Source organism: Pleurodeles waltl, chromosome 2_1 (genome assembly GCF_031143425.1).
Source record: "Pleurodeles waltl isolate 20211129_DDA chromosome 2_1, aPleWal1.hap1.20221129, whole genome shotgun sequence".
NCBI classification, from domain to species: domain Eukaryota; kingdom Metazoa; phylum Chordata; class Amphibia; order Caudata; family Salamandridae; genus Pleurodeles; species Pleurodeles waltl.
The window spans coordinates 809,794,182-809,813,098 of NC_090438.1; the positions used below are offsets into that span (position 1 = coordinate 809,794,182).

At 43.3% G+C, this 18,917-nt stretch overlaps 1 protein-coding gene across 8 annotated transcripts in view; it reads left to right on the top strand.

The window, feature by feature from the left end:
* LOC138268696 (glutamate decarboxylase 1-like) overlaps positions 1–18,917 on the top strand; it is a 1,137,623-nt gene that overhangs the window by 481,030 nt on the left and 637,676 nt on the right. For all 8 annotated transcript variants that reach the window (XM_069218676.1, XM_069218622.1, XM_069218640.1 and 5 more), the window contains one exon: positions 4,860–5,015. In XM_069218676.1, the coding sequence (XP_069074777.1) occupies positions 4,904–5,015 (112 nt within the window). In that variant the 5' untranslated portion in view covers positions 4,860–4,903. The remainder of the gene's footprint in view (positions 1–4,859; positions 5,016–18,917) is intronic.

Sequence of the window (18,917 nt, forward strand, 5' to 3'; positions counted from 1 at the left end):
TGTTTCTATCTATAATGCATTTCCTTCTGAAACTTTCAAATGCTGACATGTTAGCTAGATGTCATAATATTACAGATCAAGTAATGCAAGAATTAATACCAGCACATCAATTTCCCATATGTGCCCATATGTGGTTCTCATTCTATCATGACAATGATTATGATGGTACTCTACAATTTTAATACTAGACTGTGGTCTCCTCTTCATTTTGTTTAAGTGCCATAGTATTATAAGGCTGAGACCATCTATCACAATTTTGCATTGATCTATACCAACATATCAAAAACTTTGTACAGTGAGGGGCTAAGTGTCCTTATCAATGATTTCAAGTGTTCTCTTTGAAGTTAGTACTAAAAATGTTTCAATCTGTATAACAGGTGTACATGCATTTCGTCATCCTTATCAAGGCCAAATGGATACTTGGGCCCATATTTATACTTTTTTAGCACCGCATTTGCGCTGCTTTTTGACGCAAAAGCTGTGCAAACTAACAAAATATAATTGTATTTTGTACATTTGCGCCGCATTTGCGTCAAAAAGCGGCTCATATGCGGCACTAAAAAAGTATAAGTATTGGCCTTAGTATGTAGTCCCATTATGAATCTTGATTCCCGGGTGTGGAGGTGTAATGCTTTATCTCCCACCTCTCTCATTTTTGGGAGTGGTAGCAATCCCATAATATTGGTCCGCCAATCGCAGGTGCAATTTTGGCTATAATGTTTTGCTAATGCATAGCTCTTTTCATTATTCCGACAGCAGGTATGGGTTCCAGTATTTTCTTTTTGCAAGAGCATGTGGTGTTCACAACATGTTTCAAGCCACACTCACATTCAATAACAGACTACAAATTGACTTTCCCATATTATTTATAGTTTGATGGTAAATGTTCTTTTTTTAAAATCACAAAGCAATATGGTATTCATACCAATTTTGCAGGCCTCACATTTTCTACACTTGACAAATCCACTACAATACTTTTCCAATAAGGATGAGTTTCGTTCATCAATAAAGTGACTTCTGTTCAGTCTGTATTTATTTACGGATGCTTTCTTGTACATAGCTTGAGGTGTCATCCTAATTTTTATTGCGATGTCATGGTCATTGCTGATCAGATTCCAGTGTTTATTGAAACTTTAATGAAGTAATTGCTCTCCTTACTGTATGTTAATATTAATCTGATCGTATCATATTTTTCAACAGTTTTATTCATTTGGGCTAGGATTTTTGTATGTGTTTTTAGCTTTGCTTTCCCTGCACCTTGCCTGATGTATGATCTAGGTAATCCTCTATAATGGAATCTCTGTTTGACTTTTCAAATTGCTGTTTTATATCTGAGTCATCGGAACAACACTTTTGGTTCTTACAAATTCTCCATACGGAATGCTTTTTATTAAAGTTTTGGGATGAAAGCCTCATCCGCGCAATTTACTGTTTGTAGCACCTGGTTTCCTATGTAATATTGTTTCTATACAGTTGTGTTTAATATATACCCCTACATCCAGAAAATCACTTTGGGTGGAGCTGATGTTATGCATATATTTTAGAGAAAAAACGTTTTCAGTGATCTTTTGAAAATAGGTGAGAAATCAATCTTTAGTTCCATTTCAAATTAAGAATAAATCATCTATATATCTTAAACATACTACAGCTTTGTCAAGATATGCATCATTTTGTTCATTACAGGCTCACGTTCCCACCAGCCCATTGTTAATTTGACGTAGCTTGGAGAAAATCATATTCTGATAGCTGTACCCCATTTTTGTACATACATCTCATGATTAAAAAGAAGAATGTTGTTTCTTACTCAAATTTCTATTATCTCAAGTAACATCTTTAAGTGTTGTGTTTCTTTGATGCTTCGTTGTCTCAGAAAGAATTTTACAGCTTGAAGACCAATCTTATGTTGAATTGATACATACAATGATACAACTTTATCAATTTTAATAAAAAGATAACCTTGTTGCCATTTAGTACCCGCCATGATTCTTAAGAAGTCACCCGTATCCTTAATGTACTTACCATTGGTGCTATATAACTTTCCACATGTACCAAAATGTTTTCATGTAACGAGCCGCAACCAGAAATAATAGGTCTTCCTGGTGGATTTGTCAATGTCTTGTGAATTGTAGGTAGGAAGTATATTTTTGGAAGTATTGTGGTGTCATTCTTAAAAAATTGGTATTCGTCATCATTACGTAATCATTCCTCATGCCATTTCTTCAATTGTTCTTTTAATGGCACTTTCATTTTATTGATAGGGTTTGCTTTTTATTTTTCATAGTTCCCAACACCTGATAGATGGTGAAAACCTTCATTGACATAGTCTTGTTTGTTGATGTTGACTATGTTTTCTTTATTAATTTCTCTGTTATTCTTTAATTTTTCCTGATCCATTACCACAAATTCATTAAATGTATCGGTTTAATTGGCGGGTGTAACAGCAGGGCAAAATGTGGATTTTGGTTTTAATTCACAGAATTTATGTTCATTAGTGTCAATGTCAAGCTGTTCTAAGACTTCTGCCTCAGTGTAAGTTGAATCCTCTAGGTCATACATAAGATCAAATAGAGTCTTTAAATCTGGTGTTTGCTCTGTGGTAAGGTGTGTATCCCATTGTGTATTGTCAGCTTTCCCCATGTTGTGTTTTTGTTTGGAGTAATATTTTGCTAGTTTGATCTTGGTCTCTATTAATTCAAAGTGCTGTTCAGGGCAGAACAGCTTTAGACTTAATTGAGACCAAAATAGATACAATAGATACTATGAGACATAGTCAAAATAAAGAAGACTCCACTGTTGAGTATAAACATTGTAGAGTACATCATAATAATTCACATAGTAGGACGAAAACCACGTACGGGCTCTCAGCTCTTTAACTTACAATCCTGAAATTGAAGTGTTTGTATTAATTCTTGCATTACTTGATCTCAGATCTGTAATATTACACCATCTAGCTAACATGACAGCATTTGAAGGTTTCAGAACGAAATGCAATATAGAGAAAAATACATTTGTTTTTTGATGCATATAATTGCACAAAAGCTCTGCTAAAAAATAGTTTTCTTTCGTTTTCCTTTTTTTTAAACTTGTAGTTCAAACTACAATACCCAGAATGCTTCATTTTGAAAAGTAAAGACTCTTTAGGAGTAGAAACGTGTTGGTGTTTGCCACACCATGTGTAATAAACGTGAAAATCAAAGTTTGTGGAGATTAAAAAAAGCATGTATGATGCTCAGTTGGTTGTCAGCAACTTATTTGAGCCATAGAAATGTGATCTGCATAAATGAAGTTGTATACTGATGGGTGTCTCTTTCTGAGATCAAGTTATCTGGAAACATATGTATTTCATCTAAGGGATTGATTAAGAGTTTTGGCAGACGTTTACTTCTTCACAAACTTGACAGATTTATCTTATCAAAAGAGCTATACGGATATCCTGCCCACCTTATTACAAGTGCATTATCTACTATGCCACTTATTTTAAGGACAACAGAATATCTATTTGTGGTGGAGTACCCTTATGTCAAACTCTACATAAGGCGATTGACTAATTCACTAATATCATGCTTCAGCGGGTATTGAAGCCCTTGCAGGGTCCCATTCTTAGATAGCATTCTGAACAAACATTAAAATTAATAGTTTTTACTTTCTGTGCAAAAAGCATAAATTTCCTGGCTTTTCTTTTGAAACCCCCACCTCCACAAAGAAGTTTATTCCAGTACTGAGCCCCAACCACTCATTCCAGTGCCCTTTCAGAACTAAGAACCCCCTTTGCATATCCAATGTTCTGCTCATTTGTGAAAATGACAAATGTCAATGCTTCCATTATAAAAGTACAGACTGCAGAATGCTAAGCATGAATTAATAATATAAAGAATTATTAGGAAAAAATGTGAAACCATTGGTTAATTATTGAAAGTGGGAGAGAACCACTATTTTCTGCTCTGACAGCAACTGCCATTCTTGGAGTATGTGAGATGGTACTGCCCTGGAGGTTGTCCTGTTGCCACAAATAAATATATAATAACAAAGGAGCCACCATACAATAAGTGTGATTAAGGTAATGAGCAACTTAGGATAGGGAGCTAGGCCTCTTGTAGTACTTCATGTGAGAAGACCAGGCTTCCTCTGCTTGATTAGGCACTCAAGTTATAATCAGTAACAACTATAGTCCCAGTTTGCCAGTATTTTGCTATGAATGAACTCCAGGAGTAAGCCTTGAATGAAACAGTTGTTCTCCTGTCTCACTCCTGAAATTCATGAGTAAGCTAGAATACTACAAGAATAAGTCACACCTACTCATACACCATCCATTGTGACTCAGGCCCTTAATATCGCTATTTCCTCAAATGTGTAAAAAGGCTGGGTACATATGCTTTGAATTTCCACATAAGTAGCCGATGTATGTTTATAGGTTGGGCACGTTTGCAGGAACCAATGGTTGTATGTCAAAATATGGAGAAGAAAAATATTGACTGGACAAAAATATTGTGACGTATTTATAGGTAAGTTTACATTTACTATTTTTAACTCTACATTTACGAACCTTAACACAGGCTTGGCTGTATATACATATCGGTATGATCTTCTGGTAATTGATATTTTGGCATGACGATATTTAGATGTTGGTATTCTTGTAGTGAACCGTTGCATATATAAGTAGCTGTCAGATTAAGATTAAACCAACTCCAACTGCTATCAATGAACTTGTATGACTTCTGTGCTGCATAGGGCTATTGCAGATTGTGTGTCATCAACAAGCGCAAAGTAAATCTTGATAGTCTCACATCAAAATTATGCAAATACAGCATGATACCATCTTGTTCATTTATCACATTTATATGTAATTGTGGTTCTTACAGATAAGACGCTCAAGTCCCGCCCAGTTTAAGAAGTCCATTTTCAAATGATTCAGAGGGGAACAATAATTTCGTGTCTGCAGACTTGTGGAGAAGACAAAGAAAAAGAACTGCATCTGAAACATCGTGAATCTGATTTTTCAAATATGCATTCTTCAGGTAAATTTAACCAATCAGTGAAAACATATTTCTAAAGATGGTAATATGACTAACATAAGCCTAAATGTTTAATCATTTTACATTTCAATTATGTAATAATGTGTACACTTTGATGTACAAAAGCATAATCTGTAACATTGTAGTGTTAACAAAACACAAAGCTGCTCTTTTGATTGTCAACTCTAACTTGTGACATGCATTTGTTCAACTTCACTTTGCGTGTACATTATTCCATCTGTTGACAAAAATTACCCCATTTTATGAAATACCGTTTCCAGTGTCTTTCCCTCCATTCCCCTCCCTTCCCTTTCTTGCTCTCCCCTCCTTTACCTTCTCTTTGCGTCTCTTTCCCTTGCCTTCCCATTCTTGCCCTTCTTTTGCCTTCTCTCCCCTTCCCTCTACTTCTTAACAATTTCTTCTCCTCCCTTATTTTTCTCTCTCATTCCTTCCTTTCCTTCCCATTCTGCCCTTCCCTCATCCCTTATATTTCCTAACCTTCCCTACTTTTAAATTTCATTGATCTTCCTGTTGCCTGCTCGTGTCGTACAAAAGTCAGGTTATCAATAACTGTTCCAAAGAACAAAAAATAGTGGCAGCAGCAGGCCATCTCCTGGCTTGCATAGTTTCCAATACCTCTGATGATTCCTGACAGGAGAAGAAGAGATGAGACAATCCAGCGAGTAGGTTTTTCTCATTCACAATGGTCAAGATTTATATGGCGACAGGGAAAAAAGGCACTGGAAGACAATAGTCTTTTTTGACATCTTATAGGTGTATGCCCTGGGTAGGTTGGGCTACTGCCTAGGAGTTTCAAACTCAGCATTTTCGCCGACTGTAAATGAGCCAGAGGTTCAGCAAGGTTGACAAATCGAGACAGTCGACATTTTATGGCGGATGTCTGACACCTGCCAATCTGATAAAGCCCCCTTAGTACTTATGTGATTTGTCTTAGCACCTGCTTATTTCCCTTCTTTACAAAGTGTTTTGAGGATGTTGTTTATGTATTGTAAATAAGGAAATGTTTTGTGTTCTTTTTTAAATTTAAATAGAAAAAGAATCAGTGAGATGCCTCACTTAAAAAAGTGGGGCCTGCTCTGATAAGAAAGCAACATCTTAATTTTGATCTGAATCTAATGAAAGAACTCAGATAAAAGAGTTCTGCAATTGGATTCAGAATTCTAGTCTGAATAGAATTACTGAACCTAGATAAAAATAGAGCTTGGACAGAGATTGTATTTTGTGGTTTGTCATAATGGGAATCCCCCCATTTCCTGTGGCTCAGAAAGAACTCCGACAGAAAATCATGATTGAAAATAGATTCACATCCTCTAAAAAAAGAGGAAGAGAATAAAGAGACAGTTTTGCACCTATGGGCTTCAAACATACTTGAACATAGCATTAAATAATAACCAGAAAAATCTGAACACACAAACACGCTGTGAAATAAGTGTGGAAGAAGAAAGAAGCGGAGTAATAAATGCAAAAGAGCAAAGAATGTGAACCACTCTCAATTAAATGAAATGCCCATTAAGGCTCCAGTGACAAACTAAGAACTGCCCTTTTAATTGCAGGTAATCTAGAAAGTATTTGTACCTCCGATCTAATCCTCTGAAGATGCTAGTAGTTAAAGTCGACTCTAGATCACCAAACTGTGACCTTCAGTCAGAAACTTTACTTCTGTGTCTTAGGGAATATTTTTACCACATCTTGAATCCTGGAGCTATCAGAAAATGTATTCAGCACTGGAGTGCCCCACATCTCACGAGGTCATGATTCAAGAACAGGTAAAGGGTGGTTCATTTTCAGACCTGCAATGTTTCATGTTCAACTCCGCGCCTGTTTGTACCACATGGTTGAGTCCTGCAAATGACTCGGTTTTCAGAGACCACATTAAGATGAAATATTTGCCTTCAAAATCTGGTTTAAATCGACGAGATTTGGTATCCATAAAGGAAATAATCAGGGGTGTCCCTGCTGTTGGACCATAAAACATAAGAAGGTCCACTAGGGGGCGGTGGTTGTGTCTAAAATGGCTTCAATAGCCAAAATGATCTTTATAGAATCAAACTTTGAACTTAACAATGACATTTGACATTGGGGTTATGGGCAACTTCGATGAAGAGCAACTCGAACAACTACATATGATATTAATATTGGATGAACTCTGTTATGAGCTGCTTGCAAAATCGATCTCTCATCTAACAAGGATGAGGGCGTTCACCAAATGGAACATGCTGAGCAAAAATGAAAACGCATATTTTAAAATAATAGACAGAGTGGAGGTGTCTGTGCCCTTATTTAGGAGGAGAGTTGTACTCCATCATTATCATGAAGTATTCAATCTTTCACAGGTAGACTCTGATCATGAAGTTGATAATGAAATTATGATAGTCCATCTGCATTTTCCTGCTATATGCTGGAACAATGAACAACTGTCAAGTTAAATTCTTGCTTTGAGATCAACTTGCTCAGAAATGTTCATATCCTCCCTCCCAGAAAGTCATTACTTCTGTGCATGGTGCGCTTCTCTTCCAGAATGTGGTATTTTACATATCTTGCTAAATAAAAATGTCATAGCCAAAATATTGCAAAATATGAGCTACCATAATATTGTGAAAGTAAGTATATGTAGCCAAGTAAATATTTGCTATACAGCCTTTCTACATACCTTGATTGCACACACATACACAGACACACACACAGATCATGCGTCTGCATCATGACATAGGCTTTCTGACAGATTGGGGTCTTGTTGGACCAGGAGGGGCACCCAAAGCTCTACCCTCATGGTGGTGGAAGGCTACCCTCCTTCGTCCAGAGTTAAGCAGCACTAGTGTGGTGTAGTGATAAGTAGGAGTGAACAAGTCCCTTTTCCCTGTGTCTCTGAAGTGAGGCCTACAGGTTCACCCACCTTTTCAAAGTTTTGCAGCTGTGTGCTCAACTCACCCTTGTCCTACGTCAGGTGGATGTGGAGGGGGGCATGGCTGAGAAGGCCAAGATGGTGGATGCTCTCTAGCAGACAATCGTGCCCAATCCTGTTGTTTGATTGTTTGATGTAATCAATAAGCAGTTGAAGTTACCGGCTCCCCTACCTATCTGTGATTCCTTCTGGAAGAATTAGGGATGCTGTTGAGGTGCATATGGGCCTCTGGACTGCCACTGGTGGAGTGACATGGGCCACGGACCACGGACCACTCAGCTGCCATACAGCCTGTCGAGGCCTAAAGGAGGGAGTGGCCTTAGACTTTGCCATCGGGCATGGGTCACCCTCATTTCATCCTCCCGTCTCCCCTCTTTCTTTTCTGTTTGCTCGGGGGGAACTGCATAAATGTCCAGGGAGCCTGGAGCCCCCAGAGGTGAGTTGCCCAGTGCTAAGCCCCACAAGGCCTACTAAATGGAGAGGTCCCAGATGCCTGCGCTGGACAGACACGGTCCTACCTGCATCACAGGTGTGTTGTGAGAGAGCCTGAGGTCTGGAATGCTGGTTAGTGACTCCGGGCTGGCTGGTGGCAGCTGCATTCATTCACCCCGAGCCAGAGAGGGGACTGTGTAACGGCCGGTGGCCATAAGGAGGTCTTGCGATCGGGCCACTCGGACCAACCCAGAGGGGTCCCCTAGGCAGCTACAGCCTTCACTGCCTGCTAGCTATCATCAAACCCTACTCTACGCTGCTGGGACAGCGAGGTTGATTGACTATGTCCTGCCTCCCCAGAGCACCAGGACACACCACATGGGTTCTCGGTGCAGACCGGAGGGCTGAATCATTAGAGGAGACCTGGATGGGGGCACACAGTTGTATGTGGCTGCCATGAAACACAAGTGCTTTTTGGGCCTTGCAGAGGGGGACAGCCTATTAAGCGCCACACCTTAGTTGGATCTGGAGAATTGAACTGAAATGGGGATGAGTGCAGCCTGGTGCACGGCGTTCCACATTCAGGTGCCTGCCCATGGGGGTCTGGTGCAGTTGCAGGAACCCCACTGGAACCTTGCTCGACATATGGGGTTTCCCTGCAGCTGGCGTTCCATAGTGAGGATCCCTGTAGGCCGCATGGTTGTCCAACCCCATGGGCCCTCAATACACTGGGCCGCTTGTGCTGCAAAGCGCCATCACCTTACCTGGCACCTGCAAGTGGGCCCACACCTTGAGTCGGCTGCTGCACCCTCTGAAAGGCATTTGAATCACAATCTCAATGATGGGGCTCCTCAGACCAAGAACCCAGCCAAACATGAGCACAAACCTTGATTCCTCCACTGGGCAATCAAAAGGCGATGGACCCTGTTGAATCATCCCCCCAGCCCTACCTCAGTCAAGGGTAAACATGATGTGGTACTAGTAGCAAAAGAGTCGTCCTGCGAGTCCCTGGAAAATAGAAGCGGTTGCAACCGATTTTATGCTACTGAGAGATTACCATAAAAAGCTTGCTGATGTGGTCCACATAGCCAAGCAATTGCTGGCTGCTATCCAACTGCAAACTCAGGAACTTGCAGTCTTAGTTGCACACACTGAGCAAGAGGGTCGCCACTCTGGACGAGCTCGTACAGAATGTGGACAGCCATTCATGGTGAAACAGCATTCGGTTTGTGGGTCTGCCTGAAAATGCAGAGTTCCAGGTCACTGAATCCTATCTTGAGTCATGTATTGACAGTTTCATCCCTGCCGAGAATCTCTTGCCCTTCTTCTCGGTCGAAGGGGCGTACAGTATTCCAGTGCCGGGCGCTCTGCCTACACTGCTGGTAGCACACCTCACCGCACTATAAAGACAGGAATGAAACACTGAGCATGGCCTCCAAAACTGAACAATCTAGAAGTCGACAGCACTGAAGTGCTGATTTTCCCAGACTACGTGCTGGCAGCCCAGTGCAAATACTTTTCTCATGGTCAAATATAGACTGAGAGACCTCAATATCCAGTATTCATTCCTGTTCCCAGCCCGTCTCCAGATCCATGCAGACTGCAAGTCACATTTCTTTGTGGACCCCAAGGAATCATGGACCTGAGCAGAGAGTTGTGGAACTGATGGAGCTGTCTGGGGATGTGAGGCATCTGAGAGTCTCCCGTTCTCTGGTGAAGGCCCATGGAGGCACAAGAGAAGGAGATCGCTGGCTGCTCCACGAACACCCAGTTCCTCAAACTTGAAGGAGGTCATAGAGGAGAGGTGGAGGGTGCTACAGATGGCGGCAGAATTTTGAGATGCCACTGTGCCCTCTGACACAGACAGCATTGACTTCATATCTTTTGTAGATGAGGACTCTTTGACCCCCCCCCCGACCCCCAGGCTACCACACACCGCCCATAGTGATGCCGCAAACTTCAGACAAAATCCTTTAAAACAAGCTAGTGTTATTTTGATTATATGGGGACCTTCTATTACCCCTTCCGCTTGGCAGCTCAATATACCCTTCTCCCGTTAGCTGATTTGCTGCCGCCTCCTGGGACGTCAGGTAGGACAGATGGGCTTCTCTGCAGCCCTGGTCATGAACCATGACTACATGCCCAGTCTGCAGCACTGGCTGGCCCTTTGGGGGAGTGCTGCTGGACCTTATTCATGCAAACCTCTCCTGACTCCCACTAGCGCCACCACCACACCTTGTGCAACACTACTGACCTGAGTGCTTGCATGAGCAGACCCTGTGCCACTACATCTGGGAAATGGGGGTTCGGGAGTATCACTCGGAGTATCCAGGGCACACAGGGGACCACATTGCTGAACAGGCATACACTGACCCCTCTTCCCTCTCCTAACTGCAGTGTTGATTTGTGGGTGCGGACCTTACCCGAGCAATATGGTGTGCCCCCCATTAGACAATCACATGGGGAGAGTGGTGCCACTAGGGCCAATCCCACCACCAGGCACACGAGCTACGGCATTATCCATACCACCTCCACAGTTGCCTAACCCCCAAACTGGTTTATCAACACTGCCAACCTTTAGATACATGTTTGGGCAGGTACCCGTTGTATCCCTGCTCTGCATGGTACTATATGTATTTTGTTATTATGGTTGTTTCTTTTTGGTTTGTTTTTATAGCCCGCACTCACCTAGATTACTCTATTCAGAGTACGGCTTGCCCTGCCCTACCAGTGAACACTAGACTTTACCCACACATACGCCGTCATGCGGACTGACACTAACATTAAAACACAGAATGTCCGGGGGATGCACACTCCTTCTCATCGATATGCTGTGTATTCTTATTTACACCGCAGGAACACGTATTAGGATTCTTGCAGGAATCCCACCTTACTCGGGTAGAGGTACTGCAGTTGTAGAAGAGATGGAGGGGACTTATACATTCTACTAACTACTCTAATTGAACCCGGGGGTATTGGTGTTGATTAAGACGGGGTCCCTTTCACCGCAGATAACACAGTCGTAGACCCAGAGGGTCAAAATGTTTTAGTGGCCGGGCGCTGCTTGGCACAATCTATGAATCTAATTCTGAACAGGCGATGTTTCTGAATACACTAACTGGGATCCTGTCAAAGTGGAGCGGACTCCCATGGCTACTAGGCAGAGACTTTAATAGTGTCCTCAGTGTAGATTTAGATCTCTCCTTTCTGTCCATCTCCCCCACCACTGCCACTTCGAAAGCCCACACCTTAACCACATGGTTGCAACAGGGGGACCTGTTGGATGTCTGGCACCAGTGCAACATCACTACATGGGTGTACGCATTCTATTCACATGCCCTTGGTTTGTACATCCGAATAGACCAATTTTTGAGCACTTCAGACATAGTCCCACACTTCACTCAGATAGACTACCTTGGCAGGACACATTCTGATCGCACCCCATTGCATCTGTGACTGTACTGGGAACATACCCCCCAATCGAAAAGTGGCAACTGAATGCATTGGCACCGGACGACCCTCCACTTAGGGCCTCTATCAGTAGCAGTGTTACAGAGTATTTTGATATAAATACTGATACCGCTATCTCCAGGCTAATAGAACTGGGTTCCTTCAAAGTGGAAATTAGAGGACACTGCCTGCGCATCACCCTGAACTTGCACCATCTGATTGATGACGAGGTTTCTTGGGCGGAAAATAAGTTGCTCAGGATCGAGGAGCAGGCCCAGTCCTCCGAGGCAGGCGATGAATGACTGGGTAAGGCTCGACGTGACCATGCTGTGTTATTAGAGAGGTTGTGATGGCTCAATTATGCTGCTCACACTGTAAAAGCACATGTCGAGGCAGACAAACTGGGAGCATTATTTGTGTGGTAGCTACATCAGGAGCAAACACTGCGGCTCATAATGCTGATTTGTGTAGACCCTGGTGTCCTATTACACACACAAAGTGAGATACATGCTGCATTCATACACCACTATGCTTCATTGCACACATTGGTCACTATGGCAACGGAGGGAAGGAGTGGGTCCTTTCTGGCCAACAATGTCCTCCCTTGGGTCCCAGTCAGGCACAGGAAGGAACTTAATGGGGACATTATGATCTTCAATATTAAGGACGCCATACTCTCGACTGCCACGGGCAAAACCCCAGGTCTTGACAAGTTACCCGCCAAATGTTAATAAGGCCTATGCCTCCTTCCTGGCATCTCAATTAAATACAATATACAATGATGTTTTGGTGCAGCATGTCCTTTGTTTGCCCATGCTATGTGATGCTTTGCTCATCTCGTTACCCAACCCGGGAAGGAAATCAGTGGAGTTGGAATCCTACAGGTCCCGCACTAATATAAAATCTGACTACAAAGGAGTAGTGAAGGCCAACAGGTTAGCTCTCCAGTCCCAAAGCTGGGCCACTAGTCTAGAATGGATTTGTGCCAACCAGGAACACCTCCCTGAACTTGCAAAGTTTTTTTGGGTGCTGGAATAAACCCCACTTACACTCCGTGAGTTGGGCTGTCTGTTACTTGACCTACAGAAGGCCTTTAACTCCCTGAAATGGCCAGATCTATTTGAGGTAGTCCATCAGTATGGCCTGGTGACCAGCTTTATCCATCTGGTCTAACTCTTTTAAGTAATCCCGGCAGCCAGGGTCAAAATACGATCAGATATAGAATCCAATATTGATCCAGAGAGGTACGTAACAGGGCTGCCAACTGCTCCTTTTATTTTTTGTCTGGCGATGGAGCTGTTGGCCCACATTCCCCAAGCTCAGGGCCAGCAATGGGGCATACCCTGCAGTGATGGCTTACACTCCGTCTTGCTTTACGCTGATGACATGCTCCTCTATCTTAACAGCATCCATGCTGTCCAGACCACCATAGCACAACTGCTTACTCGGTTTGCTGAGGTATCAAGCCTTAGAGTGAACTGGGCTAAATCTTGCATATTCCCATTCACAGCAACTACACCAGACTCTGCTCTACATATCAATGGTGTCTATTTAGCCCGGCAGCCGGGCACATTCCATAACCTGGGTATTTGTATTTCCCAAACATGTCATGGCAATGGCTGGCGGCCCTTGGGATCCTAGGGCTTTGGACGCATTTTCGGTGTTTGCTCATCGTGGGAGACCTTGAGGAAAGATACACAGACAGTATACCAACACCATACCTTGGCTCCCCTGTTATGATGTGTCATGCCAGTGTGTACGATACTGATTATGTCTGTTTTCCTCTTTGATGGGAGCATACTCTGCTCCCCTTACTTTTTTACTGTTCTCCATTGTTCCGGCTGCTTAATGCACATTTGTATTGCAGGTTTGGCTCTGGTTTTTTATGGGGACGTTATGTCCCAGCAGGCTACAAACGGTGGCCATATTGGGTGTGGCTCTGGACTATAAATAGAGTCTCACGCTCAACAGTTCGCTCGATATTCCTCCTATGAATCCTACCGCAGTTGCTAAGGGCTTTCCGCGTGCTGCGCTGAGGAATATTGCTGCTTCTTATCACTTAGATTGCTCAGGTGTGAGAAAAGGTGACAGTGGCTTCCCGGCTCTAAAAACCTTGCTGAACACTTCCCAGTCATGTAAGAGGTTGGGTGGGCCTCTCTGCTAAGAGCGCGGAGGCACTTAGGACCAGATTTATACTTTTTGACTCAAATCTGCGCAAATGCGTTTTGTGTCAAAAAGTTTAGCGCAGGTTAGTGCCATTGTTTAACACCACCAGGGTGTCATATTTATATCATGATGCTGGATGGTGCTAAAAAATGGTTAGAGTAAAAAAAATTGACGTTAACCATTGCGCCTTGTTGTAAGGCAAAATTCTATTAAGGCCAGAAAAATGACTCTAACCTTTTTTACGACACGTAAACATCTCGCAAAACGGAAATGCACCATTTTTACCGGCATTAGCGTCAAATACAGACGCTAATGCAGAAAACGGTAAAAAGGATAGGCAAAATGGAGCCAAAAAGCAGAGAGAGACCCCAGGGTGCCCCCAGACAACCAGGAATCAGCCAGGAGACCGCACACAAGTCCCCAGGGAGGGAGAAGAAAAAGAGAAAGTATTGTTTCAGTGCGGAGGAGCATGAAATTCTTGTGAGAGAGGTGATGGAGCACCAGCAACAACTATTTGTCACCTTCAAATTGCCAATTGGCAGGAGAGAGGCAATCTGTCAGCTGATAGTTGACAAGATCAACAGTGTGGTAGAGGTGAGGCGAACTGTAACTGAGTGCAAGAAATGCTGGCATGACTGCAAGAGAAGGACAAAGGAGAAAATGGCAAGGAACAGGAAGGCAGTACTGCAAATTCGAGGTGGAAGTCCAGTACCACAAGAGGACCTGGACGAGATTGAGAAGATGGTTGCAGCGGTCATCCCAGAGGAACTGGTCATTGATATCGCAGGACAGCGCAAACTACCAGGAAACACCACAAATGCGGGGTAAGTTGCATGGGGGAAATTAATGCAAAACTGTCAAGTGCAAGAAGGGGGAGGCACATAGGACACACTCAATGCATGTCAAAGGAGCGCAAAGGGACACATTGTGTCTGAGGGACATAGCTGCTGCCATGAGGGAGAGGCCACAACACCTGCCCTCTGAAACTGGCAGCAGTGTGATTGAGAACAAGCTGGACTCCATGCACCGGGAAGTGTCCTCCCTCAGTGCAGAAATGGCTGCCTACCACCGGGATGTTGTTGCTATCCTGAAGAATCAGCAGCTCCTCCTTGCTGCAGTGATGCCATATGTTGTTCCACAGATGGCAGTTGTGGGGAATTGGGATTCCACATCTCCAACCACTGAAGTGTGTGTGGCCCCCTCTTCGTCCCCACCACCACCATCAAGAGCAAAGAAGACACCACACACATCAAAGGATACAGATGTGGAACAGATCATCTTCACTCGTAGCACCAGCCCATGCCACAGGGCCAATGTATTCCTTTGTCATGTGCTTGAGATCATGCCAGTGTTAGCACAGTTGGATATCTGCTCTCTTCACCCACACACTGTTGACCTGTCTGCTATGGACTGTCATTGTCTCTCACTTACCAACTTGCAATTATTGTTCCTCTGCACTTAACGACACTTCACCCAAGCATGCCCCATGACATGTCCCTCAACCCTGGACTTGTGTTGTGTCACACTTGTATGGATTTCACAAATGAGGTCACTGACCTGGACATTGTAAAAATTGCACTATGACACTTGTAAATAAACTCCTCCTACACAAACAGCATGTCTTTGTGCATCTACTATGCTTAGTAATTGTGATGTGTGTAAGCATGTCATTACTCATACGCCGTAACAAGAAAAATAAAGCAGTGCCACGTTTCACAGACCTGGCCCTTATCGTATCTTAGCTAAATGTTTGATTAGCCATAGATATAAGTTGGCGACCACCTCTACACCTTCCACCTGGGCTTTCTCAATGGTAGCCTGAGTGCAGACAGAAAGTAAAGCCTTCCACAGAGGCTTAAGCAAATACCCCATCTCTGATAGCTGGCATACTCTCCTGCAGGACTTGTGTGAGGGACTGCAGGTTCGAGGGAACCTTAGTACTCATTACTTGTTGTCCCCCAGTTGCATAAGAGTCACAGCTGCCGAACGTAACATATAGTTGACCATTGTAACTCATACATGTAGCTCTGCAAATACCCTTGTCTGGGCTAAGTTGTCACATCATTAATCCTTCACATGTGGTGGGTGCAGGCAAGTTACGTTCATTACAGTTACACATAGTTCTGTTTTATTGTGTATTTGGGGCAGGTAAACTTCCCCTTAGTCTAGGCATGCTTACCTATGCACCCTCAAAAACTACTGTCTACCATTGATTTTGTCCATAATGCTCCATTGTGAATAATGCTGTGATGCGGTATGTGGCCTGTTATGTACATATGGTGCGGTATGCTTTATAAGCTCTTCAATGCCACTGTAAGTGTCAAAATGGCAATACAAAGTTTTTTTTTTTATTCAGTGGATGTGGAGTGCTGCACAGTGCAGGAGTAGTGACTGTGCTGGATGCATGTGTGCCTGGGAAACAGTACAGTACAGCAGTAGGGCAGTACTGTATAGTACATGTGGGATTAGTGTATGAGCCAAGTGTATGCATGCCTCCAAGAAATACATTACATGAGAGATGTAGTGCCTTACAATGTGTGTGCAATGAAAAGCATGTGCTTGGTGTATATGTGCTTGTGAGAAGTACAATACATAAACGGTGAAGTGTCGTGCAACTTGCACAAGGTGAGTTTGTGTGTAGGCATTGTGAGTGTTTGCAAATATCACACCGTGTTATAATAGAGAAAGGCTACACTACTGAACAGTATGCACAGATTGAATGTGTGCGCTGAATGTACATGTCTTTGTAGTGGCACAATGCATGGTAACAGTGCTGGACAGTATGTGTACGGTGAAGGTATGCTGAGTGTAAGTTGCCCTGCAATGGTGTTTTATGTGTAGGACACTGGCTTCCATTTTGGAAAGCCCAGGCCTGCCTAGTGAAGACATGAGGAGTAGAGAAATCCCCCAGGACAGATTTTTATATTGCTGCATTCCTGTGAGCTGAGTGGATATACCCTCAAGGAAAGGAAGAAAAGACTCCCCATTTTACACTCCAAAAGGGTGATAGATCCTAAGGACAGACCTGCACACATCGCAGGAAGGAGATGGGATTGATAAGGGAAAGAGTAGGGCTGGGAGCCCAGAAGTAGCCTTTTGATGCACATATGGTTGACATCGAGGTGTGAATTCTAGTCACTGCAATGAACTGTGTTGTGAGACAATTAGCTTCGGAGTCCTTTCTGCTGTGACATACAGCCTTTCAAGAGGCAAGAAGAGAAGGAAAAATGTACACTTCAAAAGCAGCAGAACCCCCAACATAAAACTTCAAAGACTCAGACCCTAAATCACATTTGGTGTCTAGGAAAGAACTATAAGATGGGGAGGTTGAGACCCTAAAATTTGTCATCTGGGAAGCAGTGTGTCCTGTGAGGAAGAGGAGTGATGAAGGGAGCGGGGTCTTGTGTGGGGGTCTTATCTGGAGGACTCCCTGATTTAGGTGTGAGGGAACAACTGTGAACTGATCCGGTCTTTGCCGGTGTGCAGTGTTGATTTTGTGACCTCCCCAGGCCAGGAGAGGGCCTATATTGAAGTTACTACTCTGAGAGCACTGAGACTAGTAACCACAGTGGTGGATCCAATTGCAACGAAGGAGTCTGCATTTGATTTGTGAAGTACCTTGGCAACCATGTATGCCAGGAAGAGGTGTCGATCTTGCCAAGATGTTTAGGCAGTCCCCAAGAAAAGACTGAGGATTTGTTCGGCAGGTCGAGCTTGCACAGCAAGGGAACTACCACTGACTAACCCCCAAGGGCTGTAAAGGATGCTCTAGACGACGTTCCATCCTCACCGGGCTCCAGTCAAGAGCTGAAGGACTGGTCTCCCCACTCCCATAGGGGGAAGATTGAATTATTGCATCTTCGCAGACTGGGAGCATCTCCGACCACTGGGAAGCCAAAAGCACCACTCGCGAAGAAAGCCTGCACCTGCTAAGTGTTGTATGTACTGCGAGCAGCCAGACTTCTTCGAGAACATCAGGGCACTTGCTGCAGTGCTGGACAATTCCATGCTGCAGGAGTAGGTAAGACTTTAATTGAGTCTGTGGGGTCCCAGGGGACCTGCTGCTGACGGTGCTGCGGCAGCACTGACACTTTGACTAATTATAAACAGTCAGAAGAAAACACCTAAGTATGACCTAGTAGTACTAATTTCCTCGACCTCAGGGGAATCGCGCTGCTGCCTATAAATGTTGTTATACCTTTGCATTGGTAGAGTTAAAAATAAAATATGTTTTTTTAATAAAAGCAAGTATTTGATTGGACACTGATTTAGTGACAATATATATGTGTGTTTATGTGTTTGTGTGCCTATATATATATATATATATATATATATATATATATATATATATATATATATATATATGTATATAAATATATATATATATTTACAAAGTAAGACTCAGCTCATCAAATTAAAGAAGAAGGAGGAGTTTCCTTGATTGTCTTTAAAGCCTTATATCACATCCTATGAAGATAACATTCCATCAACCACGTCTTTCTTCCCCTCACTTTTTATCCCCATTTTTAGCTGATACTGGTGTTTTCGGACTCTCACTGTGCCCTGTGTGTGTGTGTGCCTATATCTATAAATTAATCCCAAATTCTACATTGGAATTAAAAGTACTTCCTAAGTCCTAAAATACATTGGCCCTCATTACAACATTGGCGGTAAATGCGCTTACCGCCGTGCAGAAGACGGCCAACTCACGCTGCGGCCGCGGAAATCTGCTACAGCTATTACGAACCACAGGCCGGAATCCGCCAAAATCTAGACACCCACACAAGTCCGCCACACCAAAGTCAGTGATAAACTGGCGATAACAAAACCTCCACCGTCACGCCAACAGGAATGCGCCCACACTATCATGACCCACGAATCCACACGGCAGTCTTTCAACCGTGGTATTCCATTGGCGGTACACACCGCCGCAC